The sequence below is a fragment of the Acomys minous genome (assembly GCF_964271855.1).
Source record: "Acomys minous genome assembly, chromosome: 8".
Lineage (NCBI taxonomy): Eukaryota > Metazoa > Chordata > Mammalia > Rodentia > Muridae > Acomys > Acomys minous.
In genome coordinates, this window is record NC_140489.1 from 47,170,937 (window position 1) to 47,196,580 (window position 25,644).

General features: G+C 41.6%; 1 protein-coding gene across 1 annotated transcript in view; it reads left to right on the plus strand.

Annotated features, from left to right (window-relative positions):
• Positions 1-25,644, plus strand: part of MAP4K5 (mitogen-activated protein kinase kinase kinase kinase 5) — an 89,013-nt gene that overhangs the window by 1,100 nt on the left and 62,269 nt on the right. The window contains exon 2 of the mRNA XM_084791356.1: positions 18,566-18,623. Within this exon, the coding sequence (XP_084647482.1) occupies positions 18,566-18,623 (58 nt within the window). The remainder of the gene's footprint in view (positions 1-18,565; positions 18,624-25,644) is intronic.

The following is a 25,644-nucleotide window of genomic DNA, read 5'->3' on the forward strand; positions in this document are numbered from 1 at the left end:
TATAACCTAACTGGGTTTTCCTACTCCAATAATTTCCCTCTTTAGGATTTATAGCGTTCCATAATCATGAGTGGATAATTGCTGCCGTTTTACTGGTCTCTTATATTAAGATAAATAATAATAAATTTGTATTTGACAAAACAAAAGCAAACCAACATAACAAATGCTACATTTTTGAAGAGTTCAGAAGGAAGAGACTGTCGGAGATTCCTTTATGGCTTTTGTTCTTTGTTCCAAAAGGACGGAATCGGTGCAGATCCTTGTGGCTACTAAGAAAAAGTTGCTTTTCTATTTTGACCTATATATCAATATGCTCCAAACAGCAATCTGCATATAGCCCTAATGGCCTTTTTCATGAGTAATCGCTTGACTCCACTGAGGTATGTTAATTACGACTATGCCAGGAAAACGCCTCTTTTCTCTACTCGGTTTTTGAGTAAATTTCTAGCAGTAGTCCCTCAAGGTGGTATCAGGGTACCACTAGCACTGCTGGATTCTGGGGTGAGGGCTTTGGATAGGCTTTTTATCCCTAAAAACAGGCCCTTGAGTCTAACCAGATACTGTTGTAGATACAGGGCTCTTCATCAGGAAGCAGACTCTGGCCTTGAATACCTTGGATGCAAAGCGCACAATTATAATGGAATTCCCTTCCTTAAGTAAAATTAGGGGTAGTTTGCACATACTTGTTTGTCTGTGCACTAGCCCTATTAGGAAATGCTTGCTCTTTAAGAAACAAACTCCTGTTTGCTTTCTCAGTCCCGTTTTCAATCATCTTTCTCTTAGGATTCCCTGTAAAGTAGACCTTCCATGGCAATTATCCAGTAATCTAAATTCTACTTCTTCCTCCCCCGCCCCCCGCCCCTTTTTCCCCTACTACAGAAAATTTTAAGGGAATATTTTACCCACAAGGATCTTGCCAAGACCTGCACGTTTTTCTTTACAGAGTGAAAACCAGAGCAGCTCTCAGGACAGAGCATATTCTTTGGGTAGGGGGGTGGGGGGTGGGGGGTAGGAGGGGAGCAATGTTTATGTTAAAAGGACAGCTGACTGCCTGCCTCTTACCCAGCTGCTTCCTGGCCCTGCTGCTCACGTGGACAACTCAACAGACAAATCTGAGGCTAAATACTTACCACCCCGACCCTGGTCCCCCACCTCTCACCACCATGCCCACTTTATGTACACTCCTTGCACTCCGGGCCAGTCTGCGAGCCTCACACAGCCCCTAGAATTCCTGCGCCTGCCTTGGGTTTGGTTTGGTTGTAATTACCATGGCTCACCTCCCGCTCCCATTCTCCACCTGTTGCCACTTTGCTGTCTAGGAAGACATTACTCAGTTCTGAGAAGCCCCTGCCCCTCACTCTGACCTCTAACCTCACCCACCTCACTCCCTCTCCCTCTCAGTCTCCCTGGCCGCTCTAACCACACTAGCCCGCTGGCTGCCCCTTAAACAATAAGCATCTTCGCTCTTGGGAAGTCTTTGTTCCTGCTACTTCCTCTGTTCAGTATCTTTTCCCAGACAGTGTCTTGCTTCCTTCCTTTTAGACATACCTGACCGTCATTGTGCTTACTGCCGTCCAGCACAGTTTTATTTATTTATTTTTAATTTATCCGTTTTGATCCAAATAATATAAATACTCCACAAAGACAGGGATTTCCCCATTTTGTTTTATCTTAACGCCTAGAATTAGGGAACACACAGAGTAAATGATTCCTAAGAGGTTGACAAAGAAGTAAATGACTCTAGGATTCTGTCACCTAGTTGTCTGAACACTTAATTTTGACATCACAACAGTGTGAGTCTATAATCTCAGTATCCCTGCACTGCTTTTTATGATAGCTCCATGTCTGTTTTTATTACAAATTTCAATAATTTGAGTTCTCTGGAAAACATTTCTGAAAAGCTGTTTCATAGCATATTTATTATCAGTGATCTAAGTCCTGTGGAATTTTGTGAGTTTATACTTACTCCTTAATATGCCTAGAACATTGAAACTTTGGAATTTTTTTAAGGCAGAGTGATTGTATTATGATTCTGTATTTTTAAGAAACTGAAAATCCTAGGGAGCTTTAAAAGTGTTTTGCATCCATGATACAAACTAGTGAAATAATTAGTGAGAACTAATGCAGTCTGTTCCCCACAAACTCATCCCAGTTTCTTGTTATGCCTGAGCTATATTATGAAGCAGTAACTTTTCCGGCCTGGAGAGTCCTTGTGAATCTTTACACTCCGCAAACACACAGGTCCCCTCGGAACTTCCTGTCTTCCCGAGGACTTCCCAAGGGGTGCAGACTCCATCTTAACTGGCTGTTCTCTGCTGGAAAGAAGGGGAGTGTAAAGATTTGGATAAATGGAGGAAATCTTTGAGGGCAGAGCAGGAAATGGTGGAAGGGAGAGAAACAAAGGAGAGAAGTGTGGTGCTGGTGGGGAAGGTCTGTTGTAGCCAGGCAGATCCTGTTTGTGAGATCTGACACTTGCTAACAGGAAGGGGACCTCTAGATAGTGTCTTCCCACCTTCTGTCCCCAGAGCGGCCCTGGATCATCTTCATGGGTCACAGCCAGCACCCGAGCCCTTCTGCCATGTTGTACCAAAACTGCTTCCAATCTGGTTTCCAGAGAAATCCTAAGATCTTGTCACCTTTTATAGGATGTAAATTTAGGGTAGGGGACCTGTGTACTTCCTTTAAACTCTTATTAACTCTTGACTGACTGTCCAGGTGTGACATGTTTGGTTCCAGGACAGCAGCCGAAAACTGTGTTATAGCAAACAGACCAGTGCTTAGGAAATATTTGTCTAATGACATTAGCAGTAGTAAATTTCCCAGATATAATAAACACTACTGATAACATAGTTTTTTTTCTCAAGCATTTTCCTGAGTGTTTTTAAATGAATTGTTTCTGAAATGACCTCATTGTTTTATGACGCCAGCCATGATGGAGCATGTGCCTGTAGTGACTCAAGAGTTTTCTTCAAATCGACTGTTTTTACAAGGATCCATTGAATGAACCTCTAAGTCTCACATTAGTTATTTCCAATGTTTAAGATTCTTTTGCCGTTACAAATGACGTAATTTGTGTGGGGTCTCTGCCATGTCGTCTCACCATTTCTGTGGGCTCTTCTGGAAGTTAGACAGATGGCATGTGCTGCAGCGAGTCCCTCTTTTCTTCAAGGCCTTCCCTCCTCTCCCCTAAGCCAACAGTCACACTTCTGGGATGGCTTTAGGCACTTTGAAACATACGCCAGGATCCCATTTGTAAAGACACAGCTTAATACATAGTGCTAGTGAGTGCTGACTTGGTGCTGGGGTCTGGAGATGCAGGCCTGAGAAAGCAGGTACACTATAAAAAAGCAGTGTGTAATTTAGTTGGGAAAGCAGACGTGCGACCATCACATTTTGGTAAGTGGCGTAATAGATATGGAAGAATGATCAGTTCTGTAGTGAGGGTGTGGGGGTGTGGGGGTAACTGGGGAACTAACAGAAGAAGAGGCAGTAACTGAAGGGTGTTTGTTTGTTTGCGTGCTTGATTTTTATGGAGATTGACAAGATAGGAAACACTATCAGATTGTGGAACTTGTGTGTGCAAGCATCTAGGGACCTAGGGGCTGGCACCTGCAGAAGCCTTGAAGAGTCGTGAAAGGCGAGCATCTTCCTGCCGGGGCCCTTCCAACCAGCCTAAGAGAGCTGGTAACGCAGGGCAGCAAAAAGCAAGATGGCAGATCTTGTACACGGGCATGAAGAAATCTGTATTTTTTTTTCTGTAACCTGAAGAAGCATTGCAGGAGGAACTTTTCCTTGGTACAAGGGTAAAAAAATACAGAGTAGTTGGAATATAGAGACCGTTACTGAATAATCTGGATGAGGGTTCATGTAAATTAGGATACTGATGTAGGAGACCAAAGAGTGGATTTGAGTTCTGACTTATAAAAGTTTTTTAAAATACCCATGTAAGAGAAAGAGAAGGTAACTGATGACGACACTTGGGTGTGTTTGTGCTTGTTTGTCTTGGGTAATATTTTGTGTGTGTGTGTGTGTGTGTGTGTGCGCTATTAACAGGAAATACAAATTTTGTGGGATCTGAATTTTGTGCGTGGGTTTGTTTGAACATCAGATATTGTGTAAGTAAATGTGTCTCTTAGGTAAGAGGAAATGCAGCTCTAGCCTTAAGAGCTCTGACCTGGGGATACAGGGTTAGGAGACTTCGAGTACCTATGCCATGCAGTGAGGTCACCCAGGAAGGTTTCAGGAGAGCCCAGGGGACTATAGTATTAGAAAGGGGGCAGAAGAAAACAGTTCACCGGTAATGTCAGAACAAACAGGGCCCAAGAGGTTCTTTTTATAGGTGTCTTGAGACCTGCTCTCTGCCATCTTCTTTCATCTGCTCAGATTGTAATAAGGAAGCATGAATGGTCTTCCACTAATGATAATTTTTTACTAAAATTATTCTATTAATAAAATTTAAATAATAATAATTATTATTATTATTATTATTATTATTATTATTATTATTACTGAGACTATATGAAAACAGTGACCTTAGGTGTACCACTGTATTAGCTTGTCTAGCATGGTGCTAGCACACAGTGTCTGCTCAGTAAATAGATCCTGAAGAAAAGAGCAATGTAGTTATCATGGAAAGTCACAGGTTTAGTAAGAGTGGAGGTGTGGGGCTGTTAAGATGACTCAGCAAGTAAAGGCTGGCAAGCCTGACAGCCTGAGTTTGATCCCCAAGACCCACATGGTAGAAGGCTAGAACCAACTCCTCCAGCAGGTGCCAGCCTGTTTTCCTCATGAGCATGGTTAGAGTGAGGTGCATTGACTGCTGAGGAACAGTGTTGAAGAGCTGGGATAGCAAGGAAGGGATGTTTGTATAGCAGCTCTTACAGTACAGACACCGCCCTTGGGCATATCAAGTGAACAGAGAGAATAAAGATGGTCACCTTCGTGGAATATGTGCATGTCTATGTGCATGAGACAATAAATGTGTGTGATGTTGGAGAGAATAAACATGAAGAAGAAAATGAACAGGTTAAGGGGATCTAGGATGCCTGCGTGGGATGCTGGAGGCACCTTGAGGAATCACAGGGATTGTTGGGATAAACTTCATTGAGAAGGGTAGATTTGAGCAAAGCCTGAGGTGAGGGCGCTAACCAGGTGCTCATCTGAGCAGAGGTGTGAGCAGTACCTCTCTGTTTTGTTGAATCACCAGAACCTGGTTCCAAAGCTAAATTGCAAGCTCAGGGGCGGGCACTGAACCTAGACAAAAACTGCCATCTTCCGACCTTGGTTGCGGGGAGGCAGGAGAACTACAAGTTATTATAATTAATATAAATATTTAATGTAATTAATTAAAGTTTATCAGTTGTATGACCAAATCTTGTATTACTCTTTAAAGCCTGATTTTGTAAGCAAAGATGTGTCACTGTTCTCTTTATCTTGCTCTTTGATGATTCTCTGGTCATTAAATCTTAATAGTTCGTCAGGGTACCTATTGGCCTGAGCTGAAGTTAAGAGAGACCGCTTTTGATAGGGATGTTACTAAAGTGTGTTCTTTCAGTGGCCTGGGAGTCTGACATCAGAGAGACTGTTGGTTTTCACATTGGAGTCTGGCAGTGAATAACTTGGAAGTAAGGCTAACAGTATGAAATGAAGGAATGTGCTTCAAAAATCTCAAGTTACATTGGTTAAGCAGTAATAACTTATTGAAAATTTTAAAAAATAGGTTTTGTTAAATAGTATGTTACTATGAAAATAAAATGGTTGAGATGAAGTGTTACAACTGTTTACTATCAGTAAGTCATGTGGTTAAGATCTTACTTAGCACTTCTTTTTCTTACAGTTCAGAACTAAGTGTGTTTTAAGACCATCTGAAAAGGAAACATGATTCTAATGACGGCTGTGAGTCTCTGACCCATAACTGCAAGCAGATTATTTCAAAATGCCTCTCTGCTTGCACAGAAGTATGGACGCTGTGAAGGAAGTCTTTAAAGTAGTTCAGCGTAGAGAGGACAGACGTGAGACGGTGTGGTCATTATCTCGGGCACAGCCTCTGTGCCTCGATGTCACCACAGCCTGTGCAGGTCTCATGTTCGCTTTCCTTTTTTTACACAAGTTAAGCATTTTTGCTTTGATCATTGCCAGTTGTTCTGACAAAGATCCATAGGATGGAATGCAGATTGACTGATTTTATTTTTCAGTTTTGCTTTCAAAAATTTGAAGTCTCACTTCTGAACTTTAAATTGTGGTTTTGGATCAAGAACACAGGAAAAGAAAGATGAAGCCTATTAAAAGTGATACTTGTGTTTTCAGGCCTTCCATAGCAATATGAGAACTCCCCCACGACCAGGTAAATGTGAGCAAGCGCTGTCTTTGGCGTTTGTGCATGTTGGAGTGCCTTTAGAAGGCTGTTGCTTCCTGATTTTGCAAAGTGCTAGTTAAGTTGGAGAAAGAGGGTGACATTTGAAGAAGGCAAGAATGTTTGTTTACTGTAGCTCCATTTCTCTTGACTATGTTATCTCCCTGGGAGATTTTCAGACTATGTCTGATGGCCAGGTCTATCCTCATAGGTGTTAGAGCTCATGAATCACAGTAGCCCCCACCTTCCAACATTTAATAAAAATAAAATCGGATTAAAATGACTAAGAGTGACTAATGTTTGCATAACCCTCCAACACATTATTTGTTTCACGCAGTAATCCAATGAAGTAGGTGGAACAGATGTATTTTCATCCCTATTTTACTCAAAAAGAAGCTTGTTTCTGCCTTCTTGGTAGATTGTACACTATCAGGACTTGACTCTAGATCTCCCAGTCTCCCAATTGCTGCTTTAAAAAAAAATTTTTTTTTTAATCCCAGGCTTCCTGGAAACTTTCTTTCAATTCATTAAGCAACATTTAAATACCCAGACCTTCACACACTGCCTGGTACACAGATTGTGGTGAGCCCCCCTGGCAGGTTTGCTCCCCTGCTGAGGGGCTGTAGGGTTTATGGACTAATGTTTGATTGTACACATGAACAGCAGTTTGCAGAAGCGTTTCCTCCTGGTTTCTCTGTGGTCATCTCTCTCACCATCACGCTTTCCCCGCTCAGCTCGGCCTCAGTTCCTCACTGCTGCTGCCCACCCATTATTGGACCCCTCCTGCCTTGCTACCTTTTGCCCTCCTTGTTTTGGACTTCAGATTTATGGTTACTGTTACTGAAGCTGGTGGGTCCCAGTAGACTAGATTCTAAGTGCAGTTACAAATTGAACAAAACGCTAAGCATTTTAGACAAAGTCCTGATTCTGCAGCAAAAGGTGATTGCTTGTCTCTAATAAAAATAGGACTGCCTGAGCAGACTTCCGGTGTGAGTTTGTGAACCGGGGGCTTCTCCTCACACCCATCCAACCTCCATGCTGACACCTTCCTCCCCACCCCCCTGATCCTTCTTGTCACTAAATGCAATCGAGAGAAGGGGGGGGGGGACACGCACGCACGTGCGCGCACGCACACACACACATACGCAGGTAATTTTTAACATTTGAGATAGGCCTTACTGTGTGGCTTGGTTGGCCTCAAACTCTCAGTTCCCCTGCCTCCACTTCCTTAGTTGTAGGGTCACAGTTGTGTGTTTCTATGCCCTGCGTGGATGAATACATTTTATACTAGCGACTTGTAACAAATGGCTGGGAACTCTTACTGCTGTGGTAGAGCTGGATTGTTTCTGAGGCAGTACAAGCTCACCGGTGGGCCTCAGCCCTGCGTTGCTGTTCTTCTCCTTGCCTGTGCATAGGCTGCTCTCTCTTTACTATCTTTTTTATTTTTAATTTAAGTACTATATGCTCATTTTAGAAAACTGTGATACAGGTAGAAATGAAAATGCCTTTGGGTTTTCTTCACCAGTAGAAAGGCATTGTTATCTATCACCTTAGACTTTAAAACATTTTCCTAATTTGACACAGCCTAGAGCAGTGCTTCTTAACCCCTTTGCGGGGTTGCAACCCCTTGGGGGGGGGCGCATATCAGATATTTACATTATGATTCACAACAGTAGCAAAATTACAGTGATGAAGCAGCAGCGAAAATAATTTTATGGCTAGGGTGTCACCACAAGGTGAGGAAGTGTCCTAAAGGGTTAGGAAGGTTGAGATCCAGTGGCCCAGAGTTGCCTGAGTGAGTGACAGTTAGGGATGGCTTAAATCAGATTGGCCTGTGGACATGCCTGTGGGACATTTTCTTAATTGCTAATTGACGTCGAATGGCCCAGCACACTGAGAGCAGCCTCACCCCTCCTCAGACCCTGGGATGTGTAAGAAATCCAGCTGAGTGGAGGCCAGGGAAGAAGTTAGCGCTGCCTTCTCCCGGTGCTTCTCGTTGAGCCCTTTCTTGAGGTCCTGCTAGACCTCTCTAAATGACGGATTGTAACCTGGAGTTTAAGCCAAATGATTCCTTTCCTCCCCACAAATTGGCTTTTGGTCGGGATGTTTAATCACAGTCACAGAAAAGCAAACAACAACAATAGGCATAAATAAAAGTCTAGACATTATAATCATTAAAAAACAAGTTACATAGACATATTTGGGATGTTTCTTAAATAGTATGCCCAACGTTTAGTTTCAGTAAATATACATTCTTGTATTATTTCTTTATATGGTTGTTCTTTTTCCCTTGTTTTTCTGTGTGTGTGTGTGTGTGTGTGTGTGTGTGTGTGTGTGTGTGTGTGTAAGTAAGTAAGTAAGTAAAACAGAGCATCCTGGTGTAGCCCTGGTTAGTCCTGAACTCGCGGTTCTCTTAAGTCTCCCAGATGCTGGATGACTGATTAAATAATCAACATGAGCTCATGTCAACAAAGCTATAATATATAAATGCAGGTTTATTGGAAGCAGCGTGGGGGGAGGGGAAGGGGAAGCATGCACCTGGGGTGGGGGGAAGGGAAGGAGAGAGGGCAGGGAAGTAGAAAAGGGAAAGGGCAAAGGGGGGCAGGGAAACTAAAATGCCTGGTTTGTATCATGAGTCTCTGGGAGAGGGAAGCCCCGCCCCTAGGTAGAGGGCAGGCCATGCCAGCCACACCCTCAGCAGGACCTAACACTGAGAGAACAGGCAGTGTCGCTATGCCCTACTAGGTTTTTTCACTTTAAAAATGAGTGAGTTTTTGCTTATGTGTTTGTGTGCATGCCTGGCACTAGAATCCAGAAGGGAGAGTCAAATCCCTGGAACTGGAGGGTCAGACAGATGTGAGCAGTCATGTGTGCTGGGAGCCAACCCTGGGTCCTCAGCTAGATGAGAAAGTCTCTCCTGGGTCTCCCTGGGAGGCTTTAGTGCATTATACAGCTCCTTGTTAGGAACAAAGCTCTGGTCAGTATCCATGGACAGATTCTTTCTGTAGGTCCTTAGTTACTTCTTTAAGTCCATTTTAGAATCAGATTTTCTAAGTTGTTTGCGGGTTTCAGTGAGTTTTGACCAGCTGGACTCCTGACTGACTGAAAGCCCTCACCAGGTAGAAGGCGCTCACTGAGCTCAGTCCCCAGCAGCCATGTGTTTGAAGGAGAGTATCAACTCCCATCTACACCCGCTGAAGCGCGTGTGCTTCCTGTGCACACTAACACAGTCTTTACATTAGGCTGTTCTTCCTTTCCTTTGCCTTTGTGACCTCCTTATAATAGTTCAACTCGGAAGCAACCTGCCTTTTAGCAAAATTAGTAAAGAGGAGCCATCTTTTCGGAGACAAATGAGTCTCCTAGCAGACTGGCTTTAGTTGATTGGACAGAAAAATCGTGCCCTCCGGATCTGCGCACGACAGATGGGGGTCCCAGCACTAAGAGGGGTGGACACAAACTCCCATCCATCAGAAGCCATCTCCAGTTGACAGCTGCTACTTTCTCCAATGAAGTCTCAGTCTCACTGGGCACACACCAGCAGTGGGCAGCTAACACTAAAACTCCATGGTGTTTTTGAAGGTTTTTTTTTTTTTTTTGTCTCAAAGTTTTGTCATGGCTTCCCCCACCACTACCACCACCTAACAGGTCTTTTCTTATATATTATAGCTGCTGATTTTGTGTTTTTAAAAGATTTCTGTGTGTATGCCGATGTATGTATATGTCTTTGTATTTATATATGTTTCTTGGGCTTTTTCTTTGGCTCTTTGTTTTTCTGTTTATTTGCTTGTTTTTCCCTACCCAGGTTTTGTTTTTTGTTTTTGTTTTTGTTTTTTGATCTTATTATTTTTTTAAACACGCTTGTTTGTTTTCTAATGAAAGGAGGCAGGAGAAGATGTGGGGGAGGTAGGGAGGCTCAGAGAAGAGTTGGGGAGGGACAGCCATAATCAGTATATTGTATGAAAAATATTGATCTCAATTTAAAAAATAAAATTAAAAAAGAAATCGTGCTCAGATTTTGTCTAGAGGATCTGAGTTTGTCTGTCTAACAGTGGGAGAAGCCCTGCAAGTACAGACTTCTCCCCTGAGAGGATTCACCTGTCCACATTTGTTCACTTGTGCGGAAGGAGGCGCACATCAAAACCTAAGGAGCTTGCCTGGCGGAGTGAAAGAACCTCTGAACCGGCAGGGTGGTGGAGGGTGGAAGGCAAGTGTGTGTGGAGGGCTGGATGTGCCCGGGCAAGACTCACTCAGACTCAGGAGACTGAGGCAGGGACGTCGCTGCAAGTCCGAGGCCAGCTAAGGCTGCACAGTGAGGTCTAAGCATGCTTGAGGTGCAGAGTGAGATCTTTTCTCAAATAAATGAAACAAAAAATAGTGAATTGTTTGTTTGTTTTGGCTTGGAATAGAGCCTAGCATCCACAAAGCCCTGGTTCAGTCCCCAGCACTGTATAAACTGGGTTTGGGAGCTCACCCTGCAATCCCAAAGTAGGGTGAGGAGGGTCAGAAATTCTATTACACCAGTGACTGAGAGGTCGGAGGGTGGAGCTAAATGCTGAAATCAGCAGGAATGGTGGCAAAAGAGGAGGAGTGAAGAGGAAATTGCCATGGGTTATTTATTAACCGGTGGGAGAAAAAGACCCATGTACTAAAAGTTAGTGGGTAACGGCTCTGGGAAAACAGAGTGGTGCAATCTGTCCTCCTGTCCTTGAGTGCTGCATGGATATCTCCCATCCATAACCCTGTAATGGAACCTTCCACACCACCCAGAAAATCTTGTCTGTCCTCTCAGTTTGGATTTGTTTCCCCTTTGGAAACATTTTCTCCAGTCCACTGTACCTGGGCTCAGCACACTCCTGTGCTTTGTAGTGTTCAGGACTTTACATCCTGTGGTGTCTTTGCCGTCTGCTTCTGTAGCTACCCCACCTGGAAGAACTCCTGAAGACAGCACAGGTTTTATTCCATCTCTAGTACTGGTAACTGTGCCCGGCACACACGAGTGCCCTGAAGTACTGTGCTATGAATGAACTTGTTAACAAAGTCCTTAAACTAGTCAGATCTTTAACGCTTGAGGCACAATTAGTTACTCTGTCTGTATATGAACCTTCTACTATTTTTTTTTTATAACTTTGTAGATACTGCGTTGCTATTTGAGTAGTATAATTACAGTCCTTAAATCTGAGCTCTGTAACCCTGACCCTAATGAGCACTTACTGGGCATAGAAATAGCTTACTGAATATTGAGACTCCTGTTTTCTAATTACTTTAAAAAAAAATAAAAGAGAGAGAAAGATGGCAGGCATATGGAAAGTCAAACCTTGGCTGTCACTGTGGGCTTCATGAAATTTGTAACCATAAAAATAGGCATAGAGAATGTTAATTTGGAGTAGGATGTGGTATCTAATGTGAAGAACAATAAAGCCTATTTATTAGAAATTTATCTTTTTTTTAAATCTAATAATTTCAGTAGCCAGCTGGTCAGAGTTAACTAATACACGTAACTATACTAATTACATAGTATTGGATTTCTGGGTGCTTACCATGCTTGTCTGCTTATTGTAACCTACTAAGTAGGAATTAATAATATGTTAGGATTTCTTTGTAGAGGTGCTGTGGGAATTTACTTCCCTTTGAAAGCAGTGCAAGACCTTCAAATTATGTATGTTCGTTTAAAAAGAAGTACACTGAGACTTTAAAATTTAGTATTCCAAGATTTTATTGTGAAATTACATAGTTAAATTCCTGGAAAATCACTTGATTTGAATTAGATCTGAAAAGTCTGTGTGTGTGCGTGTGTATGTGTGTACATGTGCATGCCTCCCAGCTCCCCCCCCCACCGGCACCCCCCCCCCCAAACCCTCCATCCCCCACCCCCACCCCCACCCGCTCCAAGCCTCTTTGCCTTTCATTATAAAAGAGCCTGGTACTGCTTTCTGTTTTAAAACTTCAGCTGGAAAATTACAGAGTACAAACATTTGCCCATCAGTTCTTTCCTTTGGAGACGACAGAAATACGTCTTCCGCATGCAAGCTGACATTTGAATATTCCTGTCAGGGGGAGTTGTAGTTTGTGGTTCTTTACTTTTACTTCTGTAACTACATATCTTCAGGCTTGGACACAGTACAGCTGAATTTTAAAATACCCTCTTTCTGTGCTTCCATGGTTTTCAAATTTTCCAAAGCTGTGTTTCTTTCTGAGCCACTGGGGGGGGGGGCAAGGGGAGGGGAATCTATGAGCCCTTGGGCATTGCTTTTTCATTTTAGTTCTATTAAGTTGAAAGAGTATGTTTATACTGGTTCCTGTCAGGTCCAGAGGAAACTTCACTTCCCTGAGCGCCGAAAGGCAGGCCAAATATCCAGAAATGAGCTCAGCCTGGACTGTAGGAAGATTTCTGGCAATTAGATAAAAGCCAGCATCCCTCAGGAACTTGTGAAACTGTTCCCCCTCACCAAAGGAGTCACTTCCCTTGCCTCTGGCAGAAGGGACATACAGCTACCTGCAGTGCCGGTCCTGTCAGCATATCCGAGTGCATGCTGGCCTCCAGGCTCCCTCAGTGTACAAGCTACACATTTCAGAGTCTGTGCTAGTCTCCCCTGAACGCTCACAGGCTGCCCTTCCCTTCCTCCCCTCAGCTATTCTTTTTCCTTCTAAAGCTACTGGTCTGGTTTTTTTCTCTCTCTCTCTCTCTCTCCGCCCTCCCCTCCCTCTCTCCCTGTCTCGTTCTCTCTCTCTCTCTCTCTCTCTCTCTCTCTCTCTCTCTCTCTCGCTCTCGCTCTCTCTGGCTCTCTCGCTCTGCTCATGCTTCTCCTTACGTTTTCTCTGTTCTCCATCCCCGCTGTTCTCCCCCCTCTTGCAGACAGCCCCGGCCGTGTCCAGTCTACTTCTTCCTCTCTCTGCTCTGGACTCTTCCGTTGCCTCTGGCTGTTCTCTCTCTTTCTCAAATCTATAATAAAAACCTCCCCTTAATCATACCTTGGAGCAGTCATGTCATCTTATAGTTCCAGTCTTAAAAATTGACTTTAAAATGTCTCTGAACAGGGAGCTGGAGAGATAGCTCAGAGATTAAGAGCACTGATTGCTTTTCCAGAGGTCCTGAGTTCAATTCCCAGCAACCACATGGTGTTCACAACCATCTATAATGTGCTTTAATGCCCTCTTCTGTTATGCAGGTGTGTGTGCAGGCATGTATACATAATAGATAAATAATTTTAAAAGAATTTAAAATGCCTCTGAACAGATCTTTTTTTCTTCTTCTTCTTTTTTTTTTTTTTTTTTTTTGCCAGGTGTGGTGGCACACTTTTAATCCCAACACTCTGTAGGCAGAGGCAGGCAGATCGCGAAGGCCAGCCTGGTCTACAAAGTGAGTCCAGGACAGGCAAGGCTACATACAGAGAAACCCTGTCAAGAAAGAAAGGAAGGAAGGAAGGAAAGGAAGGAAGGAGAAAAGAAAGGAAATAATCTTTGAAAGTTATTAGTTGACTTAATGTTGGTGTGTTTTTATATTTACAAAATTGATCCGACATATTTATCTATTCCTAAACTGAAGTAGCTACCTGCAACTTCACCTTTTGTGACTATCTATCTCGCACCTGTGTAGTGTGCTTCTTTTAATAACCATGTTTATGACTCCCTTAGTTTATAGAGGGTTACTCCTAGTGTTGCGCATGCTTTTTGGCAAGCATATAATGACGTGCAGTGTTACAGCTTCATATGGAGAACTAGCTGCCCAAGAATCGTCTGTGTGTCACCTATCTATTTCTCTTCCTGACCACGGATAACATGGTTTTTTCCTCTTTGGCCTTTGTTGTGGTTGGTTGATTGGTTTTGGTAAGGAGGTTGTGGTTGCAGTTGTTTTTCCCATTTCTGAAGCTTTGCCTCTTCATATCATGTGGGTAAGATTATATGTATATTCTATTATATTTATAGTTTCTTCAGATTGGCTTCTTCGGTTTACAATCTATATTTAAGGCTCCTCCACCTGTGCTCGTGGCTTATTGGCTCCTGTCTTTTTATTACCAGGAGATATGTCACAGTTGTCTGTTTATATGTTGAGTGACACCATGAATGGCACCTGGCTTATTTTATTATGGACTGATGGCTATAAACATTTGTATGCAGAATGAGTTTTTAGTTCAGGTGGGTAAATTCCTAGAAGCAGATTGCTGTATGTTAAGACAGTTCAGCTTGTCTTAGTTCAGAACATTTTCCGTGTTCATGGCTCTGGATGTATTTGTGCTCTTAAGAATCAGTCTGATCCAGGCTGGAGAGATGACTCAGCACTTAGAAGCCCTGGGTGTTGTTCTTCAGGAGGACTTGGATTTGATTCTAGAACCCACAGGCCGCTTACAATTAGATTTAAGTCTAGTTCCAGGGCATCCGAGTCCCTCTTCAGACTTCTGTGACGACGAGGCATGTGGGTGAGGTACAGACATACATGCAGGCAGAACATCCATACACAGGGAACAAAAATAAATCTTAAAAAATAAAATCACCCTACTTAAAAGCTCGGAAGCATGCATTCTAGATGTCAGCAGTAGTCACCTTAGGGAGAGGAAATTGGGAAAGAAGTGAGGACCATATTCGCTGTCATACTATTTTAATTTTTTTACAACAAAATCTTACTTAATGACAGTTTGATTTTGGTTTTCTGGTTGTTGTTGTGGTGGTAGTGGTTTTTTGTTTGTTTGGTTGGTTGGTTGAATTTTAGAGACAGGGTTTCTCTGTGTAGCCCTGGCTGCCCTGGACTCACTTTTGTAGACCAGGTTGGCCTCAAACTCGGAGATCTGCCTGCTTCTGCCTCCCGAGTGCTGGGATTATAGGTGTGTGCCACCACGCCCGGCTCTATGATAGCTTTATAGCTTTTCCTCTAAATTTTCTTTTTAGTTTGTGGACATAAAAATAACAATGAATCAATACAAGCAAAAACAAAGTGGTCCAATCTATTTTTGGTCTCATCACATGTCCTAGTGACAGGAGACTGGGGTATTGTAGTCTGTGTAGTCACTGGATTGGTAGAGTGCCTCCCAAGTGTCAGCCGGCCTTTCAAAAGCTTGTGTCCTGAGGACTACACCCTTAACCGGCCCTGAGATGCCAGGAAGGCATGGGATAGGGAGGACCTTGAGAGTGGTTTGTGGTTGGAACTATGTCAGGCACTGTCTCGTGTGTTGGACCTTGTGTTTCTTACCTAAGACTCCCAGCCTCAGCTTTGTTATTGTTACTGATCTGCTGCCGTTCTGTAGTCATAGATGCGTTGCTTGCCTGTGGTCTTCAGTCCTTCCTTCCAAGAAAGAAACTTCCACTCTGCCCATAGATGCTTTTCTGTTGTATACAGAAAGGTTTAAAAGATTCTTGTAGAGACAAAATCAGAGTCAGGAAATGTGCTGGCATGGGAGGACACAAGCGCTCGGTCCTCAGTTTGCTACTGGCCGGTGAGTGAAGAATTTACTCTAAAGCTTATTTTGATCCCATCCTCCAAGGTGTATTTTATGCATGTTGGAAGGTTTTTGGCCATGTGTGTGCATGTGTGTGTATGTATGTGTGTTTGTATGTGTGTGTGTGTGCTTTCTAGACTATTTTATATCTTCGTGGATTAAGTTCAGCCTTTAAGATTCTTAAAAAGGCTTTAACGTGTAATAATTCAATTTCTGTGACATTAAGAATCATCATAAAGCCCTAGGAATGTACCTTGTCTAGCACGCGTTTGTTACCACCATACAGGCACCAGTGAATGAGTGAATGAATAGAGTCTTCATAGGAGCCATTAATTCAGTGTGAAAGATGATTATTATTGTTAGTGGATTTTTTCAGTAAAAGTCGTCGGTGTTAAATATTACACAATTAAATGCTTTATCAAGTACCTGTTACCTTTAGAAAGGAAAAGAGGGTACTCACTCAGCACTCTGAAAGGGACCCTCATCACTTTGTCATCAGTGCACAGTTCTGGTTCTGAACCTGACCCTCCCCTTTGGTGGCTTGGCCTTGGATAGTCTTTTGATTTTACTGAGCTGAATCTTTTTATGATTAAATTAATTAAATAACATGTGAAAGATTCCACAAACCATAAAGCAATACGGATGTAATTGCCATCATCATTGGGGAGTCTTTCTTCTGAAACGCATTTAATAATTCCCTAAATAAGAAGCTCAGGGGGTCGGGTGCCTCCCCTAGCCGCTTACTGGCGTGTGCACTGCTCAGGGCAGCCGGCCCTGTCTTCTTCCTACATCTAGAGCAGATTAAAATGCTGAACTGTAGCAAGAGCTGCAAGACCTGGAGTTAACAGGTAGTTCTTTTATTTAAGGGCTGAAGAGAAGGTGCAAGAAGGTTGGGAGACTTCTCTGCTCCTGTTTTTTCCCATATGTGTTCATGGTTTGAGAAGGAGTGACTGTGGATGGAGAACAGAGAGTGACCTTAGCCACATGAGGAGGAGCATGTGAGCTAGCCCATCAGTGTGTGGGGTGATTATAGTCATCTTGCCCTCTGCTTGGCCGGCTCACCTATTTTTCTACCATTCTCTCTCAGCCTCTGGGTCATTCTGCAGACATCTCTTTTAACACTCTCCTCCTGCATCCCTGTCCTTTCTACCCCCCTCCCCCCCAGGGTTTCTCTGTGTAGCCTGGGCTGTCCTGGACTCACTCTATAGACCAGATTGACCTCAAACTCACAGAGATCCGCCTACCTCTGCCTCCCAAGTCCTGGGAGGTCTTTTTTTTTTTTTTTTTTTTTTGGTTTTTGGTTTTTCGAGACAGGGGGACATGGTTTCTCTGTGTAGCCTTGGCTGTCCTGGACTTGCTTTGTAGACCAGGCTGGCCTCACATGCAACAGCAATCCGCCTGCCTCTCTCTTCCTGAGTTCTGGGATTACAGGCATGTGCCACTGTGCCTGGCTTGCAACCCTTTTCTTTTTCTTATTTCTCTGATGATGTGATTTACTCAATCCAACAAATTACCAAAGTCATTCTTGCCTTTTTTATTGTATAGTACTTATTTTCACACTGAAAGTGGGCATTTAAATATAATATGAGTAAGGATGTTATGAGTAATTAAATTTAATCTTCATATATGGAATATACAACTGGTCATAGTGAAAAGGAGCTCTGATATTAATGGTAGGAACATAATGTTTTTAAGTGTTCATAAGCTTTAACATGAAATTCTATTATCTTAGAAACCATTTGGAAGAAATAATTCAAATAGTGAAAAGATATAGAGAATCAATCAGGATATGCAATATCTGTGGTACATGTATTCCTTTGTTAATAATTGCAGAATGTTAAAATCCTAGATCTATAACAGTTGCAAGTTAGGTAAACTATGTGTTCTACAGGTGGAAGATTAGGCAGCATTGCAAATGTAGAGGACTACAATGGGATCGCCGTCTTCCATCTCACATGGGCACGCACAGTCACATACATGTATAGATGGGGAGGAGCAAACACAGGAAAGGTGTTTTTCTCTGGGTACTTAGATACAAATCATTTAGGTTTCTCGTTTACTTAGTGGCTTGTGGTTATGATTATAGTATAAAGTAAACATGCAGGTTTTGTTTCTGTGGTTGTGGCTGTGTGGAAATCTTATTTATGTATTCATTCATTGAGATGCTCATCACTCTGTGCTGCCGGCCTGGTCTCAGATCCTGAGTTCAAGTGATTACGCCTGCGTCCCGGGAGTTAGGACTGCAGGCCTGCACCATGGTGCCCAGCTCATTTGTTCTTTGTTTAAACTGACACGTGGTAATTTTACATATTTATGAGGTCAGGACTGGCAGATGGCTACTTTGTGTATGCATAAGTCAGGGTAAGCCTATCTGTCACTGGAAACATTTGTCATTTCTTTGTGGAAACAACATCTAGTTAATGTACAGCACATAATTACCTGTAGTCACTATATTGTACAATAGAACACAGGATTTATTTCCCAGATCTCAGCTATTTTTTCTTTCCTTTTCCTGAGAAAATAAATAACATGTAAACAAAGAATATTGTAGGAACTATACTAAAAGAAATAGTAGATGTTTTGAGAGACGGGACTAAAGTAAATTTTAGAAAGACCTTTTGTGTCTTTTCTATATTTTTCTTTAATGAGAAAATGAGGACATTAATCTTACTGTAAATAAAGATGTTGAGTTTTTGCTTTGTTAGGAGATAGGCAGTTTATTAGTGTAGTACCTAGTAATATTTATACAATTAACAAACTTGAATTTTTCTATTTTCATTTTTAGGCCAGAAATGTACATACAGGAGAATTAGCTGCAGTAAAAATCATCAAATTGGAGCCTGGTATGTATTTCTGTTTGCGTATGTACGTGTGTCACTGGGAATTAAGCCCTGCCAGGTGTGGGTGTGTATTCAAATACTCTATACGTCTTTATCAGTTTGTTATAGAGTTTTAAGACTTACATGCGTATTCTATATTTCTTTCCTACCCCACCCCCTTCTTCCTAAAATAAATCTTTGTGCCTTCTTTCAGGTTAATAGAATATCTCCAGTATGATCATATTAAATTACATCTTGCATTAAATTGCAGGAGAGTCACAATTGATGTGACAGTTTTGTTGCTAAGGGAAATTTAATTTTAAATTTGCATGACTAAAACTTATAAGTTGCACTGACTCACAGTGACAAAGTAGGTGACAAAATAATTTTCTTGTGCAATTATAGTGAACGTTTTAACTTCAGTTCTAGCTGTTAAAAAAGTACAGTTGGAATAGATCATGTGGACAGCATAGGCACACACGGCACACTCACTCTCCTACAGAAGCACATGTTCCTGTTGCCTTTGAATAAGAATGGTCATCAGCTACATATGGGACGAATGTGTCATTCAGTCTCCTGTCAGAACATCGGCAGCGTTCCTCCTCTGATGCTGGAGGAGAGTGCTGTGCTGTTGGTTTGCCTGGAGATGCGTTTCCCCCTTGTTGGGAGCTTGCTGCTCTGTAGAGGAGATTGGCACCTGCTCTTGTCTTTGAAGCCAGGTTCTTCATGGAACACATTGTGGTCTTTGAGAATTCTTTGGAGATACTTTTCCCCACCTGAAGTATAGTGAATCTATTGTTTTCCTTTGAAATCTTGTTCTTTCTCTCTTTCACAACGTTTCTTGTATCATTCTTAGACTTTAAAAAACAATTACTGCTTTAAGAATGCCAATTTCAGGCTGGAGAGATGACTCAGTAGTTAAGAGTTCATACTGTTCTCTCAGAGAACCTGAGTACAGTTCCCAGCACCCATACTGGGCAGCTCACACCCGCATGTTAACTCCAGTTCCAGGGAGTCTCTCACCCATTAGTGGCCTTCACAGGCACCCGCGTGCGCGCGCACACACACACTGCCAGTTGTTCACAGTTCCTCCCTTGTCTGTACGCTGGCTGGTTTCTCTGAGGGCATGCCTGTCTAGGCATCTTTCCTGTTTTCTGTATATGCGTTTGTACTCCTCATACATCCGTGACTTACTTGCCTCCTTCATTGGTTCTGTACAAGTATTGTTTTTCCTCAGCTTCTCCACTGGACTCTACCGTCGTTATTTTATTTCATTTGTTGCCTAAATATTCCTGTATTCATTTTCCCCCTTTCATTTCATTCAACAAGAATACTCACGGGTTTTTTTTCATCCTGTAATTACTTTCTTATTCATGATAAATTTTTGAGCAGGATTAATGTTTTTCCCTTTAGCATTGTCAGTGAAGCCAAAGTAGATAGTGGTTCCCATATTTTTGTAGCAGACTTGGGAATGTTAACTCAAAACACAATAACATGTTAATGAATTTTCCTAGGATTCAGTTCAGATGTTTTTAAAAATTCTGTAGACAGCATTATTTCAAAATGGAATTCTTAACTGTGTTTAGCAACTTAAATTGCACTGGAGCCAGTATAATGCAAAAGCACTTCCTTGTATTGACTTAGCAGATGAACTGTTTTAGAACTGTGCTAGACATAAAGAGGTAGTTACTTGCCAATATGACAGGAAAGAGCCTCTGTCTGGTAAACTGTAAAGAAGAGGTTGGTTTGTTTGTTTTTCATTAAGTAAATGAAATGCCAGCTGGGGACTTAATAGTAATTTTCCCTTCATAGTTAAAAAAAAAGGGTTTTGATCATTTAGAACCTTAAATTTTGTTACAGATTTACTGACTTGCCCTTGGCAATTTAATTTTATCATATTTCAGTCAAACTTTTACTGAAACAAATTGCTTTAGGGGTTCTTCCTACTAGTCATAAAATTTTTTAAATGAAGATAAACACAGAAATTGTTCATTGTCCACAAAAACGATTGTGAAAGAAAGTGAAATTAGCTTCTTTCTGGGGCCCTATGTTCTTTTTGTCATTTTTTTATATACAGAAAAATGATTATTTTTTAGGGATGACTTGACTATTTCTTTCTCATTCTCATAGTAGAATCTGATTAATCAATCAGATGCCACCTTACACATAGGGGCATAAAATAGGATTTGGCTTACCTGTGATCACCACTGAAATGTTGGTGCCACTGTTGTGAGCTTTAAATCTTCTGTTCTTTGGTCAGGCCTCAGAAATGCCCTGGAGAGTTAGGCTGGGATGATGTGTGCCACCACGGTTTCCTGTCTTGTGTCTGGATGCTTAGCTTAGCCTAATGCTTGTTCAATAGTCAGCCAAAGCAGGAACAAAACCCCAGGAAAACTTTCTCTTTCTTTCTCTCCTCTTTTATCCCTTTTCTGATTATTTATACAGTTTCACCATACAGTACTGGCTTCCTGAACTCACAGTGTAGACCAGGCTGGCTTTGAACTCAGAAATACTCCTACCTCTGCTTCTTAGGTGCCGGCATCATGTGGGCCACCATACCTGGCAAGGATATTTTTAAAAATAGGCGGTTTATGGTATGTTAAGTGTTGTGAATCTTGCTTACAAGGATGGGTTTGGTTTTATTTTATTTTATTTTATTTTATTTTTTAAAGCTTTTTGAAACATGGTTTCTCTGTACAGCCCTGGCTGTCCTGGAACTTGCGTTGTAGATGAGGCTGGCCTCGAATTCAGATCTACCTACCTCCGCCTCCGCTTCTGCGTGCTGAGGTTGAGGAGACGTGCCACCATACCTGGCTCTAAGGATGGACTTTAAGAAAATCATTGTCCTGGATAATTAGTGCGATATACTTCTGTTTGTTCATTTGCTTGTTATTTTGTTTGTTTGGCCAGTTGGTTTTTGTTTTTCAGTGCCATTAGATTATTCATGAAATCACCCAGTACTTTACAATAAAATGTTGAGTATATTTCCTTAGTTTAGAGTTTTCTAAATAAGTGGGAATGCGCTAATATCTTTCAATAGATGTTTATGGTACCAGAGAATCCTATTTTCTGGACGTGTAAAAGAGAATGTAAAAGGGGAAAGGTCAAGATGAGCATGAAGATGCGCTTTGAACAAAACCATCAGCTGTTCTACTAAGCTGTGTGTTCTCACTTCTTGAAACGGTTTAAACCTGAATGACCTTTTAGAAGAAAAGAGAACTAAACAGTTTCTTTTATTTTTAAGGTGTGTGTGTGTGTGTGTGTGTGTGTGTGTGTGTGTTCTATGTATACACATAGAGGTAGCTACCCTCATTCTCTCCCTTATTCTCTCGTGACGGGATCTCTCAATGAACCTGGCACTAAGCTGTCAGCTAAAAGGCTCCAGCTATCCTGTCTTTGCCCTGCATGCCAGACCTGTGGTTAAAGCATGTGCATGGCCACATCTGCTTCTTTATGTGGGTTCTGGGAATGAAAACTCAGGTCCTTGTGTGTGTGTATGCGCACGCGTGCGTGCGTGCGTGCGTGTGTGTCCCATTTAAGGCTGCATAGTTTCATTGTGTATAGATACCTTAGTGGTGTTTTCTCACTCTCTCATGGTGAATGGATGCTTCCACCTCTGGCTCCTGTGAATAGCATTGCTGTGCCGTGGACATGCATGTTTCTCTTTGAGACTCCAGATGTAATCTCTGGGTGTGTTCTGAAAAGTTGGCTACTAGATAAATAAGCGAATAATATAATAGTTCTAGTTTTATTTTTAAATTTTAAGGAGCTATCATACTTTTTCTGTAGTAGCTGCATCATTTTATGATCCCAGCATCGGGGTACAAGGGTTCCATCTTCTCTACATCAGCAGCCAGGCATGATAGTACACGCCTTTAATCCCAACACTTGGGAGGCAGAGGCAAGTGTGTCTCTGTAAGTTCGAGACTAGCCTGGTCTACAAAGCGAGTCCAGGACAGCTAGGACTAAAAACTGAAAAAAAACAAAACAAAAACAAACGAACCAAGCCCATCCTTGTGGACTTAGGTGATATTTCTTTGTGGTTTGCTGTTGTGTTTCTGTGACCAATGCGGTTGAATATATTTTCATATGATTATTAATTTTTCTGGTCTTTGGATAATGTTAATGAACATGTTACCTATTGTTTGATGAAATATTTTATTTGTAATTGTTGAGCTATAGGTTTTTATATATTATAGATATTAACCCCATATCAGATACATCATTGTCAGATATCATTTTTCCATCCCATGGGCTGCTGCTTAGTCTGTTGATGGTGCCCTTTGTTGAACATGAATTTTTACAGTTTGATGTATTCTTGTCTTCTTTCACTTTGGTTGGCTGTGCTTTTGGTGTCATACCTAGCTAGTTGCTAAACCCATTATCATAAGCATCTTACTAGGATTCCTTCTAGGATGTGAGTTATGATAATTTAGGTCTTTAATTTATTTTTACTAACTTGGGTCTATTTTAAGGTAAGTTTCCATCTTTTTAAAATTTATTTATTTATTTATTGTATGAGTGCTGTATTTGCATGTACACCTGTATGCCAAAAGAGGGCATTATATCACATTATAGATGATTGAGAGCCACCATGTGGTTGCTGGGAATTGAACTCAGGACCTCTGGAAGTGCAGACAGTGCTCTTAACCGCTGAGCCACCTCTCCAGCCCCCCATCTTTATTCTTTTACAACAGTATATGCAACTTTCCCAGGACTGTTGTTTAAGTAAATTATCACTGTCCACATATATGAGGACTTATTTCTAGTTCTGTTCCATTTGTCTGTGTGTCTGTCTTTATCCCAGTATTGAACTGTTTTGGTTATTACAGTTTCAGTGTATTGTGAAATCAGAAACAGTGAATTTTCCAATTTTTTTCTTCTTTTTAAAGATTGTTTTGGTGCTGAGGGTCCCTTGAAATCTCAGGAGTATTTTTTTTTTCTGCTACTGAATGAAATTTCTGTTGTGATTTTTGTGGGAATTGTTTTAAATAAACAGTATTGAGCCTGGAATGGCTCCTGAGTCTTCTTTCTGCACTGTGTGATGGTTCTCAGTGTATATATATATCACCTCTTTGGCTCATTTTATTCACCAGTATTTTATTATTTTTGTAAATGAAATTATTTTACTTCATTTTCTAGTTGTTTCTTGCTTCTGTATAGAAACTCTAGTTTCCTGTGCTGCAGGTGTGCTGGCTTCACTAGGCTAGGGGGCGTTTAGTAGAATCTTGAGGGTCATGTCATCTGTGAGCGTATGGTTACTTTTCCTTTCCAGTTTGGGAGTTTTCAAAGTGATTTTTAATGATATGAACAGCGCTTATTTAATTTTGGCTGAATGTAGTTGGTTAGGTTATGGAATATGGGTCCCATTCGTGGATATGGTAGAAGGAACCTCATAATTACATACTTATAGAAATGGAAGAAAATACCAATATGCTGATTAGTGTGTATCTAGTTGTTAAATTTATGAGTAATTTTTATTTCATTCTTATTGTTTCTCTATATTGACAATGCTTACATTAATGTTGATACGATAATATAGACTAGAACACAAAAAGGTTTTGTTATTAAAAAGCAACAGTTCCATTATTAGTGCCCTTATAGGATGGACATGGTTTAGCTTTCTGTATAATTTAGAAGCATCATGGTAATAATCTTAACATGTAAACATACACAGTAGACCTTAAAAGCATAAATCCGCTAATATTCGATGAAATAATAAATGGAAAGACTTGCTTTTGGTAGTAAATATCTAATGCAATTAAAATATATTAACATTAAAGGTGACTCAAATTATTGGAGTTAGGTCTGTCCCAGTGTCTGTTGTGAAGTATGCAGAGATTCCATCCCTCTTTCACACCTGAGGGGTTCCCTTCTTGCCTGACATGAGTCACTCCTTTCCTGGGAGTCTCAGGCTAAAGTCTCCAACCCGAAGACTGTAAGAGGCCAGGATGGCAAGCAAGTGGCCTCAGTGGCTCCCAGCTTTCTCTGTTGCACTTTGGTGTGGCCAGTAGCTGCCCTTATCGGAGCCAGGGAAAACGCACCAGAGGCTTATCTAGGGAGCACTTGCTTCCTCTATCAGGACTTACTCAGCTGTGTGGTGTTCAGAGAACATCAGGAAGAACTGTAGCCTTGGTAATCCATAGCTTTTGAGTCTATACTCCACCAGTTTTCATAGTTCAACTTTTCAAGAGACCCAAGTAGTCTTGTGCCAGGCTGTAGATGAATTCTGCTTGGCTTGTTGTCTACCTAGGAACCTTTAGTCTGTGCCACATGATTTGGCACAGATAATAGCTTGTAGAAAAGGGAGGAGTGTAGTCTTAGAAGGTCTGGGAACAACTAGCAGAGGGCTAGTGGAGTCCTTTAAAGAGTGTTTAACATTATCGAAACAGTTAGGGAGAGGAGTTGGTTTTAAGAGAGAGTGGAACCATAGTGCATACTAAAGTCAAAGCATGCTCAAGATACTCAGGTGAGAGGGAGAGGGCTGCTAAAACCAGAGCTGATGAGTTTTGTGGTTCTCAGCTAATTGTCTTACCTTAGCTTGCCCTGGATGTGATGAAAGTCAACTTGAATGCACATCGTAAAACCCACTTCTATGGGATTAGAAGTAGGCTGCATCCTGCAAACCCAGCATGCAAGCCCAGATATGCCTTTCCTATGTACCAGCAATGAGCATGTTGAGAAGGAAATTAGGGGAAAACAAACTAGGACTAAGCCTAACCAGTTATGTGAAAGACCCAGACAGTAAACACTGAGCCAGGGTCAAGAGATGGCTGAGGACACTGGCCACCAAGCTTTCTGACTGGAGTTCAGTCCCTGGAAGCTACATGATGGAAGGAGAGAACCGAATCCACAAAGTTGTGAACATTACATGTTGTTATAGGTGAAATATAGATTGAACAGTATGCATGTACGCATGAAAATGGAACAGTCTGGTGAGAAAATATGATCTAAATAGATATGTATTGGATATCAAACCCAATTTCATAAAGCAAACACTGTTGTACATAAAGGTATTGCAGTCTATTTGGTCACACTGTGAACC